Source organism: Schistocerca cancellata, chromosome 1 (assembly GCF_023864275.1).
Source record: "Schistocerca cancellata isolate TAMUIC-IGC-003103 chromosome 1, iqSchCanc2.1, whole genome shotgun sequence".
NCBI lineage: Eukaryota > Metazoa > Arthropoda > Insecta > Orthoptera > Acrididae > Schistocerca > Schistocerca cancellata.
Window position 1 is genome coordinate 330,725,580 of NC_064626.1, and position 20,456 is coordinate 330,746,035.

Sequence of the window (20,456 nt, forward strand, 5' to 3'; positions counted from 1 at the left end):
CAAGGGTAATAAAAGGCAGATTTCAGGCTACCTAACAGATCAAAACGAAAATTTCTGTTCCGACACTGACAATGTTGAGTGTTTATGGAAAAAGTTCAAGGCAATCGTAACATGCGTTTTAGACAGGTACGTGCCGAGTAAAACTGTGAGGGACGGGAAAAACCCACCGTGGTACAACAACAAAGTTAGGAAATTACTGCGAAAGCAAAGAGAGCTTCACTCCAAATTTAAACGCAGCCAAAACCTCTCAGACAAACAGAAGCTAAACGATGTCAAAGTTAGCGTAAGGAGGGCTATGAGTGAAGCGTTTAGTGAATTCGAAAGTAAAATACTAGGTACCGACTTGACAGAAAATCCTAGGAAGTTCTGGTCTTACGTTAAATCAGTAAGTGGCTCGAAACAGCATGTCCAGACACTCCGGGATGATGATGGCATTGAAACAGAGGATGACAAGCGTAAAGCTGAAATACTAAACACCTTTTTCCAAAGCTGTTTCACAGAGGAGGACCGCACTGCAGTTCCTTCTCTAAATCCTCGCACAATCGAAAAAATGGCTGACATCGAAATAAGTGTCCAAGGAATAGAAAAGCAACTGAAATCACTCAACAGAGGAAAGTCCACTGGACCTGACGGGATACCAATTCGATTCTACACAGAGTACGCGAAAGAACTTGCCCCCCTTCTAACAGCCGTGTACCGCAAGTCTCTAGAGGAATGGAAGGTTCCAAATGATTGGAAAAGAGCACAGGTAGTCCCAGTCTTCAAGAAGGGTCGTCGAGCAGATGCGCAAAACTATAGACCTATATCTCTGACGTCGATCTGTTGTAGAATTTTAGAACATGTTTTTTGCTCGAGTATCATGTCGTTTTTGGAAACTCAGAATCTACTATGTAGGAATCAACATGGATTCCGGAAACAGCGATCGTGTGAGACCCAACTCGCTCTATTTGTTCATGAGACCCAGAAAATATTAGATACAGGCTCCCAGGTAGATGCTATTTTTCTTGACTTCCGGAAGGCGTTCGATACAGTTCCGCACTGTCGCCTGATAAACAAAGTAAGAGCCTACGGAATATCAGACCAGCTGTGTGGCTGGATTGAAGAGTTTTTAGCAAACAGAATACAGCACGTTGTTCTCAACGGAGAGACGTCTACAGACGTTAAAGTAACCTCTGGCGTGCCACAGGGGAGTGTTATGGGACCATTGCTTTTCACAATATATATATAAATGACCTAGTAGATAGTGTCGGAAGTTCCATGCGGCTTTTCGCGGATGATGCTGTAGTATACAGAGAAGTTGCAGCATTAGAAAATTGTAGCGAAATGCAGGAAGATCTGCAGCGGATAGGCACTTGGTGCAGGGAGTGGCAACTGACCCTTAACATAGACAAATGTAATGTATTGAGAATACATAGAAAGAAGGATCCTTTATTGTATGATTATATGATAGCGGAACAAACACTGGTAGCAGTTACTTCTGTAAAATATCTGGGAGTATGCGTGCGGAACGATTTGAAGTGGAATGATCATATAAAATTAATTGTTGGTAAGGCGGGTACCAGGTTGAGATTCATTGGGAGAGTCCTTAGAAAATGTAGTCCATCAACAAAGGAGGTGTCTTACAAAACACTCGTTCGACCTATACTTGAGTATTGCTCATCAGTATGGGATCCGTACCAGATCGGGTTGACGGAAGAGATAGAGAAGATCCAAAGAAGAGCGGCGCGTTTCGTCACAGGGTTATTCGGTAACCGTGATAGCGTTACGGAGATGTTTAACAAACTCAAGTGGCAGACTCTGCATGAGAGGCGCTCTGCATCGCGGTGTAGCTTGCTCGCCAGGTTTCGAGAGGGTGCGTTTCTGGATGAGGTATCGAATATATTGCTTCCCCCTACTTATACCTCCCGAGGAGATCACGAATGTAAAATTAGAGAGATTAGAGCGCGCACAGAGGCTTTCAGACAGTCGTTCTTCCCGCGAACCATACGCGACTGGAACAGGAAAGGGAGGTAGTGACAGTGGCACGTAAAGTGCCCTCCGCCACACGCGCTTGGGTGGCTTGCGGAGTATAAAAAAAAAAAAGAAAGAAATGAGGATTGACACATTGTTGGATGAACCATTCGCAGAAGTGTACCCGTGGAGGCCAATCAGCTGCTGATGGTGCCTGCACACGCTGTACATGCTACGGAAACAACTGGCTCTCCCGTAGCACTCTCCATACAGTGACGTGGTCAACGTTACCTTGTACGGCAGCAACTTCTCTGTCGCTGACATTAGGGTTATCGTCAACTGCACGAAGAATTGCCTCGTCCATTGCAGGTGTCCTCGTCGTTCTAGGTCTTCCCCAGTCGCGAGTCATAGGCTGGAATGTTCCGTGCTACCTAAGACCCCGATCAATTGCTTCGAACGTCTTCCTGTCGGGACACCTTCGTTCTGGAAATCTGTCTCGATACAAACGTACCGCTCCACGGCTATTGCCCCGTGCTAATCCATACATCAAATGGGCATCTGTCAACTCCGCATTTGTAAACAATGCACTGACTGCAAAAACACGTTCGTGATGAACACTGACCTGTTGATGCTACGTACCGATGTGCTTGATGCTAGTACTGTAGAGCAATGAGTCGCACGTCAACACAAGCACCGAAGTCAACATTACCTTCCTTCAATTGGGCCAACTGGCGGTGAATCGAGGAAGTACAGTACATACTGACGAAACTAAAATGAGCTCTAACATGGAAATTAAGCATTTCTAGACACATGTCCACATAACATCTTTTCTTTATTTGTGTCTGAGGAATGTTTCCTGAAAGTTTGGCCGTACCTTTTTGAAACACCCTGTATACAAGGAATTTCATTTTGGTTGATCACAATGGGGATAATTTGTAACGAGTTTCAATGTTAAAAGTTGGTGACCGACACCATATGACTAGTATAGCTCTCATGCCGTATCATCCTCCTATGCTACATTTTGTTGTTGATAACAATCAGTACCTACGTTAGCTATGTTGGGTGATGTTTAATGATACCTGATGGTCTGTGTGTCGAAACTGCTAGTAGAGAAACGTTTTGTTCAGTCAGCAGCTTAATCTTTGTGAATTGGCATTTTATTAATGTTTACTGTCTTTGGGCCATTGCTTGCAAATCGTTATTTTCTCTTGTTATACAGCTTTCGCTAATTAGAAGATCTTCAGGCGACGTAGACGATTTCATTTGCACTGTACGGGAGTGTTCATCATAGACTGGCTGATTAATGTACAAGGGACCATCTGGATACTACACTATCTTATCACTATCTTATCAGAAGACTGCTAGCTAATCTGAAAAATTAGCAGACAAGGCATATCGCTACAATTGAAGGTGCTTTTCTCGCTGCGATTGAGACGCTCTAGTTACAAGCACCTGGCCAGTCCACGCGACTGCACAGAATGGAGTCGCCGGAGGGTTTCAGGATAGTGCGCGCCCGAGCGACGGATCGCGACCGCGTGGAGCGGCTGGCGAGGACCGCCTTCTACCCGGACGAGCCTCTCGGCGTGGCGTTCGGTAATACCAGAGGACCGCCCACCGAGGAGATGCTCTTCCTGTCGGCGCTCGGCGAAGGCCACTCATTAATCGCAGAGGATGCCAGCACCGGGGAGGCCGTGGCCATGTGCATCAACAGCTTCGTGACGCCCGAGATACACGAGAAGGAGGCGCAGCTGCAGGTGTCTCAGATACTTTCATTTTCAAAATCGTCTCTTCATCTGTTTCTGTATTATTCTCATCCATCTTTTTCTATTTTAAACTAATCGTGCCCGCTCTGTACGAGTATGTCTACTGTATTTACTGTCTTGATTATCTTCTTATTCTTCTTCTTCTTACGTTACGGCCTCTGTAGGACCACGGGTAGCCCCTTCGTGGACTCCATTTCCCTCTTCTTCTCCCAGAACCTCTTCATTCTTTCTCTTCTTCTCTCCTGCTCATCTTCCGAGATCTTCAGTTTCCGTTTCTTCTGTCGGCTCCACCGGTGACACTCTAATCTTTTCCAGTCATTATCATTGATCTCCGGCAAATTGGTCGGTGTATATTTGTTCCTCCAATTTTCCTTCGACCTTGGTCCCCAATTCCAACCAGTCCTTCTGAAGTTCAACAACCCACTTGGTTCCTGTCTTTCCCCTTGTCCTCCCTGTTGTTTCCCACACCCTCTTCGTCATTCTGTCCATACTCATCCTAACTACATGTCCAGCATACCTTGCCCTTTTGAGTCTGATTTCCCCAGATATTGTTCTCATGTTCCAGTACAATTCTTCCCTAGGTTTTCGCATCCACCTCTCTCCACCTCTTTTGGGACCTATTATTTTTCTCAGTATTTATCTTTCTTTCTCTAGTTGTTCTGCCCCATTTCTTCCTAGTGTCATCGTCTCAGCAGCATATAATACTGCATTCCTCACCGTTGCCTTGTAGTGGCGTAACTTTGCCTCTGTGGATATATTCTTTTTATTATATATGTCTCCCGTTATGCAGAAGGCTCACCTCATCTTCTTTATCCTCTCTGTTATTCCCTCCTTGCTCCTGTTTCTTCCTGTTATCAATTCTCCCAGATATTTAAATTTCTCCACCATTTTCACAATGCCTTCCGGTGTTTCCCAGTCTGCAGTGGTATTTAATGTCTTTGTCTTGTTATAGGCGATCCTCTGTCCCACCTTTCTGGCTACCTTACTTAAGTCGTCAAGTTGTGTCTTTGCGTCTTCTTCCGTCTCACTTACTATTGCTATGTCGTCTGCAAAGGCTAGGCAGTTCACTCGAGCCCTGTTGTCCTTTTTGTCTCCCACATGGGTCTTTGGTATTCGCATTTCCTCGTTTATTGCTCTCCACTGCCTGATCACTTCGTCCAGTGCTATATTGAACAACAATGGTGACAATCCATCTCCCTGTTTAACACCAGTCTTGATCTCAAATTATTGATTATTATTGTTATTATTATATTCCATTCCGCGCGACCGCTACGGTCGCAAGTTCGAATCCTGCCTCGGGCATGGATGTGTGTGTTATCCTTAGGTTAGTTAGGTTTAAGTAGTCCCATAGTGCTCAGAGCCATTTGAACCATATATTCCATTCAGGCTACACTGAACCACGTAGTTCTTAATTCTGGCGAGCTTTCCTATTTGGCCAATACTCCGTCTTCGCAATATGTGTGTTTCCTTCCGGTCCTGAGTCTCTTTCAGTCCAGTTCTGAGACGTTCTTTTACTAATATTAGTCATTCCAGAGACTCTCATGTTCTGATTGGCATTTGTGACGTCCCTTCCCTCCTTGTGCACTCGTCGGGAGGAGACGCGACTCGTAATGATGCTCGTCCCCGTCAGTATGACGTGGAACAGCGCGTGTAACTCTCGTAAAACACAGCTCCTCGCGTAGTTAAGAAATATTCTGTTGTTCGTCCGCAGCAGTCTTATCAGTTTATGTTAACTGATAAATTGTAGTAGTTTATCTTTTATCTCATGCCCGGTTAGTTTAGTTGAGCAATGAAATCTTGGTTCTTGATCCTATCATTACGGTCGTTTGTCACATCATCCTTAGCGAGGATTAATAATCGCTGTTCGTAATTCCGTTGCTAAGCCGTTGCTACGTCAAATTATTGACAACAGTACAACGCAACTACAGAGGGCACTTATGTTGAAATAACGGCCTTGTAACTCGCCATAATGTTGATTTTTATATTATTCACCTTTCACTGTCTTATTCCCGTCTTCACACAGTCACTTAAAATGTTTAAAAGACTCAATTACTAACATGAACATACGTAATATTATTCCTTGAATCAAGTAGGCGACATATCTGATTTATCTCTTGACTCATAGTTTATTAATCTTTTTGTAATTAATTGTTTGTCCGTACCGCGCACACACACCGATACGTCATTCAGAATTAACTTCTCATCAGTCCAGTAATAGTGACGTTGATAACAACTTTTGAGTGAACGGCGTATTGGTTTTTCGTCATGACTTTATATTATTTTGTCCTACTCAAGACAACGAATAGTTTTCTTGTCAGTAATCCATTACTGTCAAATTCGCAACTGTTCATCAGTCCGAAGGTTAAGTCCAGTACATCAATATCACTCAATTAAAATCACAGTCGCGTTGATAACGGTAAAGATTACTTTATTCAGTCGAATGACTGAGTATGGCTTTAGTCTCCCTCTCACGAATTATCGAACTTTCACAACCGATTCAATCTAACAACGTTTGCTTCCAGAAGACTATCGCAATAGTACTCTAGAGTGACTCAAGAGCAACAAACTAAACATTTCCATATCCGAGTTGCATTGCAGGCGCACTGAATTTCCTTTTCGATGCGACTACAACTCTCTTCCATGGTAAATGTTATCTTTGATCGAATTACCTCCTTGAATTTAACCTTCGTTCATATGCATTTAAATTTATTCTATAGATGTAAAAAAAATAATTCATGACAATCCTTTCCTTTTCTCCTCTTTTTTATGTTACTCTCAGTATTTGAGTCTTACAGTTGTTAATCAAAACATTGTCGGTGTAAATTTTTTTTATCACCAATAGTTGTTGTCACAGTCAAGATGACTCTCTTCCCTACTTTAAGTCTTCACAAAAATTGTTATTTGGTGCTGTTTGTCCTTGGGGTGTTACACATTCTATATCGATTTCCGCCATGAACGGAAATGAATTTAGTTGTCCGATCCAGCCATCTAATTCTTTGTTGTGCAGCCACATTTTAACAGCTTACATTCCGTTCATCATCTCTTTCTTTCTAAGGATTCGGTATGTATCATCCATCCATGTTCTGAGGTCTGCCTTGATCTCTCTTTCATGTCGGCCCATAATTCATTATTGTTCCACAGTCTACTGTTATTCCGTCAATACAATCCTTCCATTTCAACCTATTTTCCTCTAATTCGCCATTAACTGAAAAGATTTTTAAATCTGACCTTATGGTTCATTCCTTATTTCATGCATTTTATCACAGGCTCTTACATACGAGCTTCATCTCCGCTGCCTGCATAAGCGATTTTCATTTCTTTCTTTCTTTCTTTTTTTTTGTTATTGCCCATAATTTCGAACTATACACAGCATAAATTTATAGAAGTTCATTTGTGATATCTTCCTTGTTTCGACAAGGCACTGCCCTTTTATACCTTATGTACGCGAATAGTTCCACGGCAGAAAACCTGTTATCATTTCACTACACTTTGTTTGAGCAGTCACTGGAATTACACACGGTCAAATATTTCAGAGTATGTAAAAAGAACAATTTAAGACGGATGCCAGACAGTTACTGGAAGCAGCATTCGAAAGTGTAATTCGCATACAAGGCCAGTTATAGACCTCTATTTTGACCAGTTATTGAGTTTTATTCTTCTCCCTAGACCACTATTTATTCAGAATAAACAGAAAATTCAAAGAATAGTTGCGAAATTCGTCACGGTCTTCTTTAGTCAGGTTGATAACGGCACAAATGAGCTCAATAATCTGCAGTTAGCACTGGTGAAAACATGTCACATAAGACTTAATCTTGAATTTCGGAGACTGTTCGTTCAGAAACGTGTTACTACCATTCACAGACATCTTATTCGCCATGAGGGGGAAGTTAAACAAATTCGGACTTGTACAGAGGAACGAAGACAGTCGTTTTTTCTCGCGTATCGATATGCAGCCAGTATAACCATCCTGTAGTATTTGTACCTAACCGACATACTCGCCAAGAACGTTGATGTCTAGAAGTATTCCTATTTAATTTTGAAGCATATGTAGTTCCTACAGTATCCGCTAACTCTACATCCTGTCCAATTATTTGTCAGATGCCTGCGGGTAGCACCTTTAACATGCGAATTCCACCAAGACCAAGTAGGTACGTGGGCGGGTCACCAAAAGTTGACGGAACTCAGAAAACGTGCGTGGAAATACCTGCACAAAATTAAACAACTAGCACAGACTTTTACACGAGAACCGACAGCAAGTAACTAGTTTGTTCGTCAGCTTATGGCCTCTGTGACTGTTGCTCAAATCGGCACAACTCACGAGTAACTGCCGTGCTACTGTAGCATACTACAACGCTTGTGATCTATCAGTGTGTAGCACAGCCGTAGGTAGTATGCAATGAATAAAGTGCCCACACGCACGTGCGCGTTTGTGTGTACGTGTGTGTGTATGTGTGTGTGTGTGTGTGTGTGTGTGTGTGTGTTGTCAGCACTGATACAGAGGCAAAAACAATTCTCCCCGCACCCCTTCAAGGTAGTGTGAATTGTACCCAAATCTCTGCATGCACATGAACATATCGACATGACTTCGAGCTCAGACTGGAGACTTCTTTCTCTCTGTTGTTCAAATCCGGTGGCAGCGAAACGGCATTGTGCATGCGGTGTTTAAGCAAGAATTTCACTGGTTTTCGTCATGAACTGCAAATCTGAGGCGAACAGAGCATCAGTCGAAATATCCGAAAATGAATGAGATTTTCACTCTGCAGCGGAGTGTGCGCTGATATGAAACTTCCTGGCATATTAAAACTGTGTGCCGGACCGAGACTCGAAATCAGGACCTTTGCCTTTCGCGGGCAAGTGCTCTACCAACTGAGCTACAAAAGATCGACTCACGCCCCGTCCTCACAGCTTCACTTCTGCCAGTATCTCGTCTCCTACCTTCCAAACTTTACAGAAGATCTCCTGCGTACCTTGCAGAACTAGCACTCCTGGAAGAAAGGATATTGCAGAGACATGACTTAGCCACAGCCTGGGGGATGTTTCCAGAATGAATTTTCACTCTGCAGCACTCTGCAGCACTTGCCCGCGAAAGGCAAAGGTCCCGAGTTCGAGTCTCGGTCCGGCACACAGATTTAATCTGCCAGGAAGTTACATATCCGAAAATGCTTTCCACCCAGAGCGTATTGTGAACGACTCGTTCTCTCTTCCAGCAGTTTCTTCTGCGAACGATATTGAAACTGCTGCTGCCATCGGTAGGCTAGGCGCATGCTTGGAACTGCAGCGGCTGTGTTCGCCGTTGCAGACACTGTGACTTTTGGCGAGGGCCACGCACGGTGCTTGGAACTGCACCCGTGGTGTTCGCTGTTGCAGACCCTGTGCCTTTTGGTGAGGACCATACTTGGTGTATGGCTGTAATGCTGAAGGGCTGTCTCCCTTAGAAGAGATATAGTTACACTTTTCGGTGCACCAGTGCTCCCAGTGCCCTGAGGAAGTGGAGAACCTAGCAGGAGGTTTCAGCATCCATGGTAGTGGGTACCTGGCCCATAGGAACACTAGTGCTCTAGGTCCTGTATCCTACAGGTCCAGTGGCTGAGGCAACCAGTGTTCACGGTTGACAGAATTGGGTGTCGAGGAGACCAACTTTGGAACAGAAAATTGTGGGAATTCTTCTGTCTGGTAGCCAACATCCTGCAACAGTACAATAGTATTTGCTATCTGCAGTGGGAGCCACCAGGCAGCAGGATTCACTCTGCTAAGAGGTGTGGTACATGAGCCGGTGACCGGGAAAAACTGGTGCCCACATTGCATTCTGAAGGGTCAACCGTGATGACGCACATGTCGGGTGGAATGCAGGAGACTGATGGTATCGATGATACGCATCTGTGATCGATATGGCAAACTATGCAGGTTGTCAGCCAGGCTGGATCCCTCCTGTGGAGAAGAGTGGTAGGAGGCAAGAAATAAACCGTGAGCTTTATCAGAATCGTCTTGCTGTGCGACTCTTTCAGTTGCAGGTGCAGACAAACCTCTCCGCTAGTCCATTAGAAGAAGTGTGGAACAACGCGACTATGTACCGTAACTATGCGAAGTTCTGATAATGTAAACTGAGGGCAATTATCTGCTGTATTGGTTTCTGGGAACTGAGGGCAATTATCTGCTGTTTTGGTTTCTGGGAACCCTTGAACTGAGAAGATGAGATAGATGGACTGGAGCAATTTTGTTGATGACACTGAATGCATTTTTGAAACTATGGACAACAGCTGGTAGCATTTATCACGATGAACCAAGAGTAGCCCAGAAATCTAGGTGAATGTGACGCCACAGGAATGTTGCATCAGGCCAAGAAAAATAATGAAGAACTGGTACTGCCTGCTTGCTCTGACATTTCATGCTCACCACAACCATGTTTTCTAAATCTTTGATGATGCCTCTCCAAAAGATATTTTGGCAAGTCAAACCGTTTCGAGAGTACTATACGCTAATGACTTTCATGGAACAATGTCAAGAGCAGCGTTGGAGTGCCTGTACAAGTGTCACTGACGTGGTTATTATCTTCGTGGAGCAAGACGACAACATTGAGAGTGAACCGTTCATGACAGCAGTACAGGTAGGCCTGAATATCCAGATATTCAAGAGCCCTGTGACCCACCGGCCAATCATTTTGTTTCCAATTGCATGACTTATCAGGGAAATGAATCCACGCCGCAGCTCGTGGTCGTGCGGTAGCGTTCTCGCTTCCCTCGCCCGGGTTCCCGGGTTCGATTCCCGGCGGGGTCAGGGATTTTCTCTGCCTCGTGATACCTGGGTGTTGTGTGATGTCCTTAGGTTAGTTAGGTTTAAGTAGTTCTAAGTTCTAGGGGACTGATGACCATAGCTGTTAAGTCCCATAGTGCTCACAGCCATTTGAAATGAATCCTCCAAAAAATGGCAGAAAATAACTGTTATGTCACTGGGTAAGTTAATCATGTCTGATTTGGCTTTTATGTCAGTACTGTAAGTGAATTAACTACAACAGGAGTTATAGCCAGAGGCAGTGCATATGGACAGTAAACAGGCCATGCTGATGGCTAACAGCTTTGGTCATTGACCTACATGCTGAGCATGTGGCCATCAGTTCCTTGTCACAGCCTTCGAAGTGACAACAACAGGTCAGTCTTCAGGAAGTTACTACAGGCGAGCTGCTCCACACCCCTCGCCATTGCCCTGCTCCAGATGGTTCAGGGTGACACACAAATGCAACCCTTCAACTAAATCAGCGTTGAGTAGCAGTATTTAAACCTGTCCATAGCCATCCTAATGTATGAAATGTAGCAATGTAGCTTCACCCAGACTGCGTCAGCTGCAACCCTGGAGTTTTCACCATAACTATGTCAGCATCCACACTTCTACTGCTGACTGCTGCTTGACTCCTCAGGACTTGGGGTCCAGCACTGTGCCGCTGCCTCCCCGCCACCTCTAGACATCTCTGGAGTCCACCAGCAGCCTGCTGCTGCTCTTCAACCAAAAGTTCAGAGTTAGATACAGACAGCACTGCGACCTGCAATAGCAGCAGTGCTGACTGTTCCATGCTGCACCATAGCAGACCCATGTGCAGTGCTATGGGTGCCACTAATCACTCAACCTGGACGAGTGTCTGATGCCAAAGCAGCCGTATAGTACGCACACTGTGTCTTTTCTGCCTGTTGCTACAACTCTGAAATATTACTGTGAATGCTAGACCACGTCAGAAAAAAGAGCACACTCAGAAGGTTGTCCAAAACTAACGATGAACTGTTTTCTGATCACTGTTGGTTTCCTGCAGCTTATCATCACGTCACGCCTGTCTTCCGAACCATTTAAGAATCTTACGATGCCCCAGGAAAACTCGAGTACATATTGTCAAACAAGAACTGTTTAAGTTTCGTTTTTCTTTCTCGACTGCTACTCATCACCGTTTCATTTAGGCGTCCAGCAGGGAACATTTTACTTCCGCCCTTAACAGTATGAAAGCAAACTTCAGAAGCACCCCCTCAAACTGTTGGCATGTTCTGCTGTGGACTGGTAATGTATGTCATATTGATATCCACTGTGCTTGCATTAACTTCTTGGAAACAAATGCAGTTCAGCTTTCAACTCCGTCGACTTCGTGAGAAGGAGCGGTCACCCAGTACTAGTCGAATGCATCTGCTGCCATATGAGTGGTTTGGATGGGTCGTATGCTTTGAGGCATGTTGGAAGGAGTAGGGCCTGTCTGACATCTCGAAAGACTTGCTGCAAACGGAGGACCATTGCCATATAACATTCTTGTAAAAGATCTGATGTAGCTGTTAAGTTATAGCTGCTCCACGAGGAATGAATTTTGCGCAGTAGTTCATTTGACCTAACGTGGATTTGAGGAGTTTGGAATCTCTTAGGGTCAGTAGTTTTTGTATGCCGCCATGCAATAAAGAGAGGGGCGTATCCCTGAAGTGATGAAAACATGTATCAGGTATCCATATGAGGAACAAAGAAACAGACTCTTTCCTTATTGATTTTGAAATTAGCCTGTAGGAGTATGCTGAAGAAGAAGTCCAAGTAGCTTGATCGATACTGTCCATTTTTGCCATTGAGAGTCATAGTGTCGAATACTTCCCCATCTGCAGAACGTCCCTTGTGAGATGTTAGAGTATGGCCAGTGCTCTGGCGATGTTGCAGGTTAGGCGACTGTACTGAAAAAGACCAAATGGTACGTTAGCGACCAGCAAGTTTTGGATGTTTCGTCCATAGGGAACTGTAAGTAAGCATCCTGTGGCTCAGTTTTTGCAAAAACTTTACTTCTGGTGTGAAACGCCATGCTATCCATCATTTCAGGAATACAGTATGTGTTGATGATGAACTGGGAACTGATAGTTGAAATCCCCAAATATCCTCAATGACCTTGTTTCTGTGTGGCAGTCTAATAATTTAACTGTAGATTTCAAGCGTTGATGTTCCACTGGTACACAAAAATACACGGTACCCTCATGATGACGTAATTCCATGTTCAGTTTGTTGTGAAGTATTTTATTCTGCAGCGCACTGCACTTTCAAAAAAAGAGAATGATATTTTTATCGTTGGAGACTAAATTAGGGTTGTCTAAGTGCTTGTTTCCAGTTACTAATTCACTATCACTCACGCAAAATCTCAAAATAAGTAACCATTTTCAGTTGTTGTTGCGCATCTTGGTATCCACAGGATATAAAAAAATTAAAAGAGGTAATGATGAAGGATGTGAAAATTTTAAAAATTTGCGTTGTGTCATCCATAGTGAAGGCACTTGTAACAAAGATGTTGAGAGCAAAGTAGTGATGGGTAAACGAGTGACAAAGTTACTGCATGCACTTTCGAACCACAGTATTGGTCAGCAGACCAAATAAAAGGATGCTGCATACTGTTATTGAGCATATAGTTACTTACAGTGTAGAAATGTGGCCTCTTATGAATAAAACAAGGGACCAAATAAGGATAGTGGAATTAGGTTTTATGAGGACATCCGTGGAAGTCACTGGTGAGATAATATCCAAACATGCGAATTATGGGAAAAAATGGAGGTGACACAGTCGATGATAAATACTAATGCTTTCCGGTTTATGTGAAAAGGAACTTAATTAAAGAGCAAGCATTTACTATATGGAGAGAGATCTCACTTTACAGGGTTTTTCTCAGTGTTTCGATGACTTCAGATTTAAATTTGAATAACATACAAACTAATCGCAAAATAAAATTGAACTTTTACACAACGTACAACATTTATTCAAATTTACCTATGAAATACTACATCAGACAAATAACAAGTGTCAATAACCAAATCTTGGTAGTTGATGGTTGTAGGCATAATGTTGCTTTCACAGTATTCTACAGATTCCAGTTCATAGATGTAGGAGACTGATGGGATCGTGTATACTATTGGAGTTCACTCCCTCAGCGTCAGTTAACGCCTGGAGATGGCGTATCGAAGTCACCAAAACCTGGTTGCATTGCAATAAAATTACCTTAAAACTATTGCTGTAGATGTTTCATTTTGTTACGTCAGTGAACGGCCAAAATTCCGCAGACCATCAACCACAAGGACGTATATACAAAGCATTGCAGCCTGTAGAACTGGATATCGGGGCAGAATCTTAAAATGCTTACGAAAGACAGTTTGCATGAAAGATTTGCCGTATCGGAAATAGCATCCCACCACGAATGAACGGCCTTGCTTCGACCCCTACAACATGATTACTGACCTGTATATGGGATAACACATGACATTCCGCTCCACTCACAGACAGCGCCACCATCGCGGCATCTTGTTTTTAGTGGGTGTTACTCTGGTTTGAATTTTTCAAAACGATGTTAAACATCTTGCAGAATGTGTGGGCATTATCTACCTGTAGGTTGTGCTTGATAACTACACACATCAAAAAAAATTTTTCATCACCCCGGTTCCGAGAGTTCCGAAACCTGTACAGAAAATTGGTGGGTCACGACGTTCATGAACAGCCCTTTTCAATGTATCCCAGGCATGTTCGATGGGGTTCATGTCTGGAGAACATGCTGGCCACTCTAGTCGAGCGATGTTATCTTGAAAGAAATCATTCACAAGATGCGTACGATGGGGGAGCGAATTGTCGTCCATGAAGATGAATGCTTAGCCAATATGCTGCCTATGTGGGTGCACTATAGGTCGGAGGATGGCATTCACGTATCGTACAGCCGTTACGGCGCCTTCCATGACCATCAGCGGCGTACATCGGCCCCACATAATGCCACCCCAAAACAGCAGGGAACCTCCATCTTGCTGCACTCGCTGGACAGTGTGTCTAAGGCGTTCAGGCTGACCGTGTTGCCTGCAAACACGTCTCCGACGATTGTCTCGTTGAAGGCATATGCGACACTCATCGGTGAAGAAAACTGAGCGGTCCATTCGGCATGTTAGTGTTCACATCTGTACCGCGCTGCAATGGTGTCGTGGTTGCAAAGATGGACCTCGCCATGGACGTCGGGAGTGAAGTTGCGCATCATGCAGCCTATTGCGCATAGTTTGACTAGTAACACGACGTCCTATGGCTGCATTATTCAATATGGTGACGTTGATGTCGGGGTTCAACGAGCCAAATCCGTAGGTAGCGGTCATCCACTGCAGTACTAGCACTTGGGTGGCCTGAGCGAGGTATGCCATCGATAGTTCCTGTCTCTCTATCTCTCCTCCATGTCCGAACAACATACCCAGGACGGTTCCCTAGTAGAGCCCTTCCTGGCACAAAGTAACAATGCGAACGAGATCGAACCGCGGTATTTACCGTCTAGGCACGGTTGGACTACAGACAACATGAGCCATATACCTAATTGCTGGTGGAATGACTGATAATGACCGGCGGTCGGACCCCCCTCCGTCTAATAGCAACTGCTCATGCATGGTTGTTTACATCTTTGGGCGGGTTTAGTGACATCTCTGAACAGTCAAAGGGACTGTGTCTGTTATACAATATCCACAGTCTATCTTCACGAGTTCTGGGAAATGGGGTGACGCAAATTTTTTTTTTTATGTGTGTACGAGGTAGACTTCCACTTGTTGCATTGAATACTTACGAATTCATATGTGTGTTCTTAACTTTGCATTGTGTCCTGTTTTTAGAGGACGGTTTGTGGTGCTCGTTTCACAATACATTATTCGGATAGGAGGGTCTTTTGTAAGTACTATGATTGTTACAGGCCACTGATTTGTGACGCATAAGAAACGACTATTTTAATTCTGCCTTGTATGTCAAAGCGTAACTGACAACCCTTGTTTAGCTCGATAGTGTACGTGTGGCAGTGACCGGAAGTAATACTGGTGCACCGAAACATGTTTTGAAGGAAGTCTATGTGAACCGTAGATTTAGGCTTTCAAAATCTTTTCTTAAAGAATTTACATTATTTGCTGGTGATTCACCAAGAACATTAACACATTTAATCACACTAGGTGAGCGTGGAAGTAGTTGCCTGGAAGTAATTGATGGAAAATAAAATTACCTTTAACAAATGTGAATTTTATTCTTAAAAGCCTTTTCAAAAACAGATTTAAATTACAATCAGAAATCACCCTTGCAATATCAAGTTACAATTACATTCGGGCTGAGAAGCTTCCGCTCCCTTTCACCACGGCCAAAGTCACGACCGCTCACAACGACCTCTGAAAAACTACACTGGTGTAAATCTGCAACACACCGGATTACTTTAAACTAAAATTTTTAACAACTCACACACCCTGTAAGAGGGATGGAAATGGTACACTCACACTAAGAAATTATTTGCCACCAAAGTGCAATTTGGTTTTAAAAGGGCTCTTACGGTGGAAGGGTGGCAACTTTATAAAAATGACTATTTAAATACAACCCATGAAATTCAGACTTACATAAAATGTACAACATGCTCTACATTACACGCATACCGCCTCGCAAGATGAGAGGCAAGATAAAAAACATATTTCAGGAATTTGGCCTTTACCTTATTTCTATAAATTCGTTAACACCGAATCCGGCAAACATGACAGAGGCAGCCATTAACGTACGGCAGAGTGACAGACAGACACTAACTGGCTAACTAATGCGGACAAAAGACAGGCGAGCAAGCTGGGAACGAGATACTGAGCAAGAAAACAAGTAGAATTTAACAAGTACATGAAACAACATACCAGCAATCAGTTAACTTCTAAAAACTGCGATGTGTGGCGGAGACCTGGCGCAGGACCCTCAAAACGCTCTCCCGCCCCGTCCGCTGCCAGCCGCTTCAACAGACGCAGGAAGGCGCGCCGATCTCCCGTCTCACGGCGTCGCAGCTCGCACTGGGCAGACCGATGTCGTAGATTGGCTCCTGCTGCTCTCGTGTCGGCCGTGAAGCCACTACCTCTCGCTATACGGCGTGGCCCACTGGACTTCCGGGGCGACCTCACATTCGCCGACGCTCAAGACGGACAAGTCATCCTGTGTCCCAGTGCGCGACCGACCAACCGATCGATCCAACCGCCAATACCCATTGCCTCAACAAACTCGAGCAGACTGGCGGCCTAACACACACTAGCACTCCGGACGACAAACCGACACTGACTGCCGCGCAAATGCGAACGAGAGACAGACCAGGAACCGGTGACGAGTGACTGACGCAGACCCACTCCGCATGACCAACTGACTAGACTCGCCGAGACTGACAGACTGCCTGACTGCAGACTGACCGACTCGCCCAGACTGCTCACTGGCGAGCTTATCGCGCCTCTTAAATGCACGTGAACAGCCTACCTTTCCCCTTTCACACCAGAGGAAGACACCAAAGTCGCGACTGCCGCAGCGGCGCCACCGCCAGAAACGGTGGGCGACTGCTTTACACTAGTCGCTGTGGCGCGCTTTTCAAAACAGCATTTTTTACTACGGCTCACTACGGAGCAAGGGGTTGCGTAATTTGTTTCGTGCACGGCACGGGCGCCAGTGGGACTTCGCCTGACACTACGGAAACTGCAAGATCTCAGACAAGAAGCAAACGTTTCAACTCCACTAGAGGAGGGCGTTGTACCACTGTGGTGAGCAGTGACGGCAGAACGTAACGGTGTTTTAGGTGCGCGATGAGAAGCTACGCGCGGTGCTGCGCGTGGTGGATGCGGCCTTCGCAGAGGCGGACGTGTGGTCGCATACGACTGCTCGGAGCGCGCTCGAGGTGCACATCCTGGCCGTGGCGAGATCTGCGCGCGGCCGCGGTCTGGCGGCGGCGCTGCTGGCGGAGTCGCTGCGGATGGCCAAGGAGGAGCTGCGGCTGCCGCTGGTGATGATCTTCTGCACCAGTGCCTTCTCCGCGAGGCTGGCGCGCCGCGCGGGCATGCAAGTCGTCTACGAGCTGCCGTACAGCCAGATCGACATGCCTGTGCAGCCCCCACACCCACACGACAGACTCGCCATTTACATGCTGCACCTCCAGCAATAACAGGTAACATGTCACCAGGACCGCACACAATGGGTGGCGAGATAGGGCACAGCCAAGGGCGCAACGCAACGGGAGTGCAAAATTTGGTCAAAAAAAAAAAAGGGGGGGAGGGTGATACAGCGCAACGCAACGGGAGTGCAAAATTTGGTCAAAAAAAAAAAAGGGGGGGAGGGTGATACAGGTTCAGAAACAAAAGGCACACTGTCTGATCAAAACATCCCGGCACTTCTATGTAATGCGAAATTAAGTAATAATGTCACGAGAGGCATATCCTCCAATTCAGGTTGGGGCAAATAAAAGTGGCCTGGAGAACAGAATTCCAGGGTAGAAAGAAACACAGCAAAGGAAAGGAAATACATACTAAACTATAGAAAATGTGACCACCATTCATCTCTTGGCAATTTTGCACCCCAGGGCAGCAAGTGGCCAGCTACGACTGCAGGTCGAAGTTGAGTCTTCGCTTGACTGAAGTGCCAGACTCTTGCGTCGGTTTGATTTGTTTGGACTCTGAAGAATTTTCTGGTGAAATGCAGGCACATTTTATGGTGGGCAAGCGTGTTTTTTTGACTTCTTCGTAACGGATTCAGTCTGACGCCATTTTCTGACAAAGTGTTGCTGGCACACACCATTAAACTTCTCAGCAAACAGTTGACCACATCGTTTCCACGACTTTGCTGTCATGTAACTTTCCACAACGGACACCCGCCGCCCCAATGTGAGTACCATCGATCCTTTGCAATGCTCCACTCACACTGACATAATGCGCACTACACTTTGAACCGGTGTGGATCAAGTGGCGGTCGTACACCTTGCGTCCGCGTCACAAGGTGTGGTTATTATACATTCACATCCAATCGTGTCCAGTCGTCTGTGTTACTTTCATTTACCCCAGCCTGTATAAACAGAAGCGTATTGCCTTGTTTGTAGGGGACCAGTAAAAGCATAATGGATCCTTTAGGAGAGCTCAGTGGCATTCAGTGTGGACTAGTCATTGGATGTAACCTCACTAATGAATCCGTTAGGAACGTTTCAACCTTTCTAATGGTTTTCTCATTTATAGAGCTCATATTTTCTTCACCACAAGGTCATGCTTTGCCAGAACAATAAATAAAAACAGTATTTACACAATCTATAAAGACATTGTCTATTTATTTATCTCTATAAAATTGCTTTCAATCTTTTATAGGCTAATACGTGGCTTTATTCTCTGTTCCAGGAACTGCGAAGCTGCAATTATTACCTTAGGGTAGACAGCAACGGACTGGTATTATCATCTCTATCGACGTTCGAAGAAGCGTGAAGATACGAAATGCACATGACCGAAGTTTCCTTGCTGTTACAACGCTTTTTGAAAGACAGGTTCTCTCGCAGCATCAAATTATCTTCGTCATTTTTCAGAGAGATAAATTCTGTGTAATAAATTCAGTACATTAACTGGCGGAAACAATGCAGGCATAAACAAAACTGTGACAAGAAAGAGTTGTTTCATCTTTAGACAATGTATCTTGTAATACACTAATTCACTGACCAATCCTTCTGGTCTACGAAATGAAACGAAATTATCTCTAGCCTGACCTGGTCAACTACAACAAAATAGTGGCTCAATGTTGATACGACCGTTGGTTAAGTGACCAAGCATCATGTAAAAATAAAACTGTGAATAATGAAATTAAATTCGTTTCTGAAAATATTTAGTCGTTATGTCTCCTCTAGAGCCAGGACATCTTGGCTTTGTTTCCTGAGGTATGAGAAACCCGTCGACAAAACTTATTCTGAAGCTTTTGAAGGGACGATATATCTACCGCGTGAGAATACGCCGTGTAAATCATAGAGCAGTGGTGGAGCAATAGTGTACCTGCGATTTCGATATTAACTTTCTCGGTACAAACGTGAAATCTCACTTTTGCCAACAGTCACTTCACCGAACGAGGTGGCGCAGTGGTTAGACACTGGACTCGTATTCGGGAGGACGACGGTTCAATCCCGCGTCCGGCCATCCTGATTTAGGTTTTCCGTGATTTCCCTAAATCGCTCCAGGCAAATGCCGAGATGGTTCCTTTAAAAGGGCACGGCCGACTTCCTTCCCCGTCCTTCCCTAATCCGATGAGACCGATGACCTCGCTGTCTGGTCTCCTTCCCCAAAACCAACCAACCAACCAACAGTCACTTCATTTGGGATAGCCATCAGCCTTGTTTTGTTTGTATAAAGTACGCTTGGGACATTATTCTCCAAACAGCTGCTCGTGTCTTGTCCCCATAAGTATGAGAAGCGTCGAAACGTCTAATCATTGTCTTGACCCATTCTAGATGCTTTTGAGAAACATAATCTGTCGAGATTATTAGCTAAAACGCGAGTCATACGGCAGTTGAATCAAGAAAATAAATTCAAGTTTAATGTTTCTCTCATTTACTTGGAACATTTTGTGAATTCAACTTCCAACGAACGTACTACATTGTATCCAGCTATAGCTTTCACTTCCAGTCACTGTCCTCAAGAGCATATTTTTTCCTATGTTATTCGTATAGTGTCTCAAATATTTATTCCGTCTTTCTGTTTTCCTTTTTCAGTTTACTAATAACTTCACGCATTTTTATAACTCGTCTGCCCGTTCTTTCGTATTATAATTTTATTCGTATCAGACGCATTTACTAGTCTATCTTCGACAGCTTTCGATGTATTGCATTGGCATAACACTGGTTATTACGACTGGCATAAACTGAAGATCCAAACCAAGTAGCGCAGGATCACTAACAACTCGCTGCTTTGATACAGGTTCCATGTTGTACTATGTAACCAGATTTACAGGGGCATG

At 44.6% G+C, this 20,456-nt stretch overlaps 1 protein-coding gene across 1 annotated transcript; it reads left to right on the plus strand.

The window, feature by feature from the left end:
• The first annotated feature begins 3,428 nt into the window (after positions 1-3,428).
• On the plus strand, positions 3,429-19,273 carry LOC126174729 (uncharacterized). Its single transcript, XM_049921092.1, has 3 exons — positions 3,429-3,704; positions 17,281-17,646; positions 18,860-19,273. Exons 1-2 carry the CDS (start codon positions 3,429-3,431, stop codon positions 17,641-17,643), a joined length of 639 nt encoding a protein of 212 aa, XP_049777049.1. The 3' UTR covers positions 17,644-17,646; positions 18,860-19,273.
• Positions 19,274-20,456: the final 1,183 nt, after the last annotated feature.

Coding starts and splice junctions, on each gene's coding strand:
- LOC126174729 (XM_049921092.1), top strand. CDS start 3,429: ATGGAGTCGCCGGAGGGTTTCAGGATAGTGCGCGCCCGAGCGACGGAT. Junction 3,705..17,280: donor AGAAGGAGGCGCAGCTGCAG/GTGTCTCAGATA, acceptor ACGGTGTTTTAG/GTGCGCGATGAGAAGCTACG.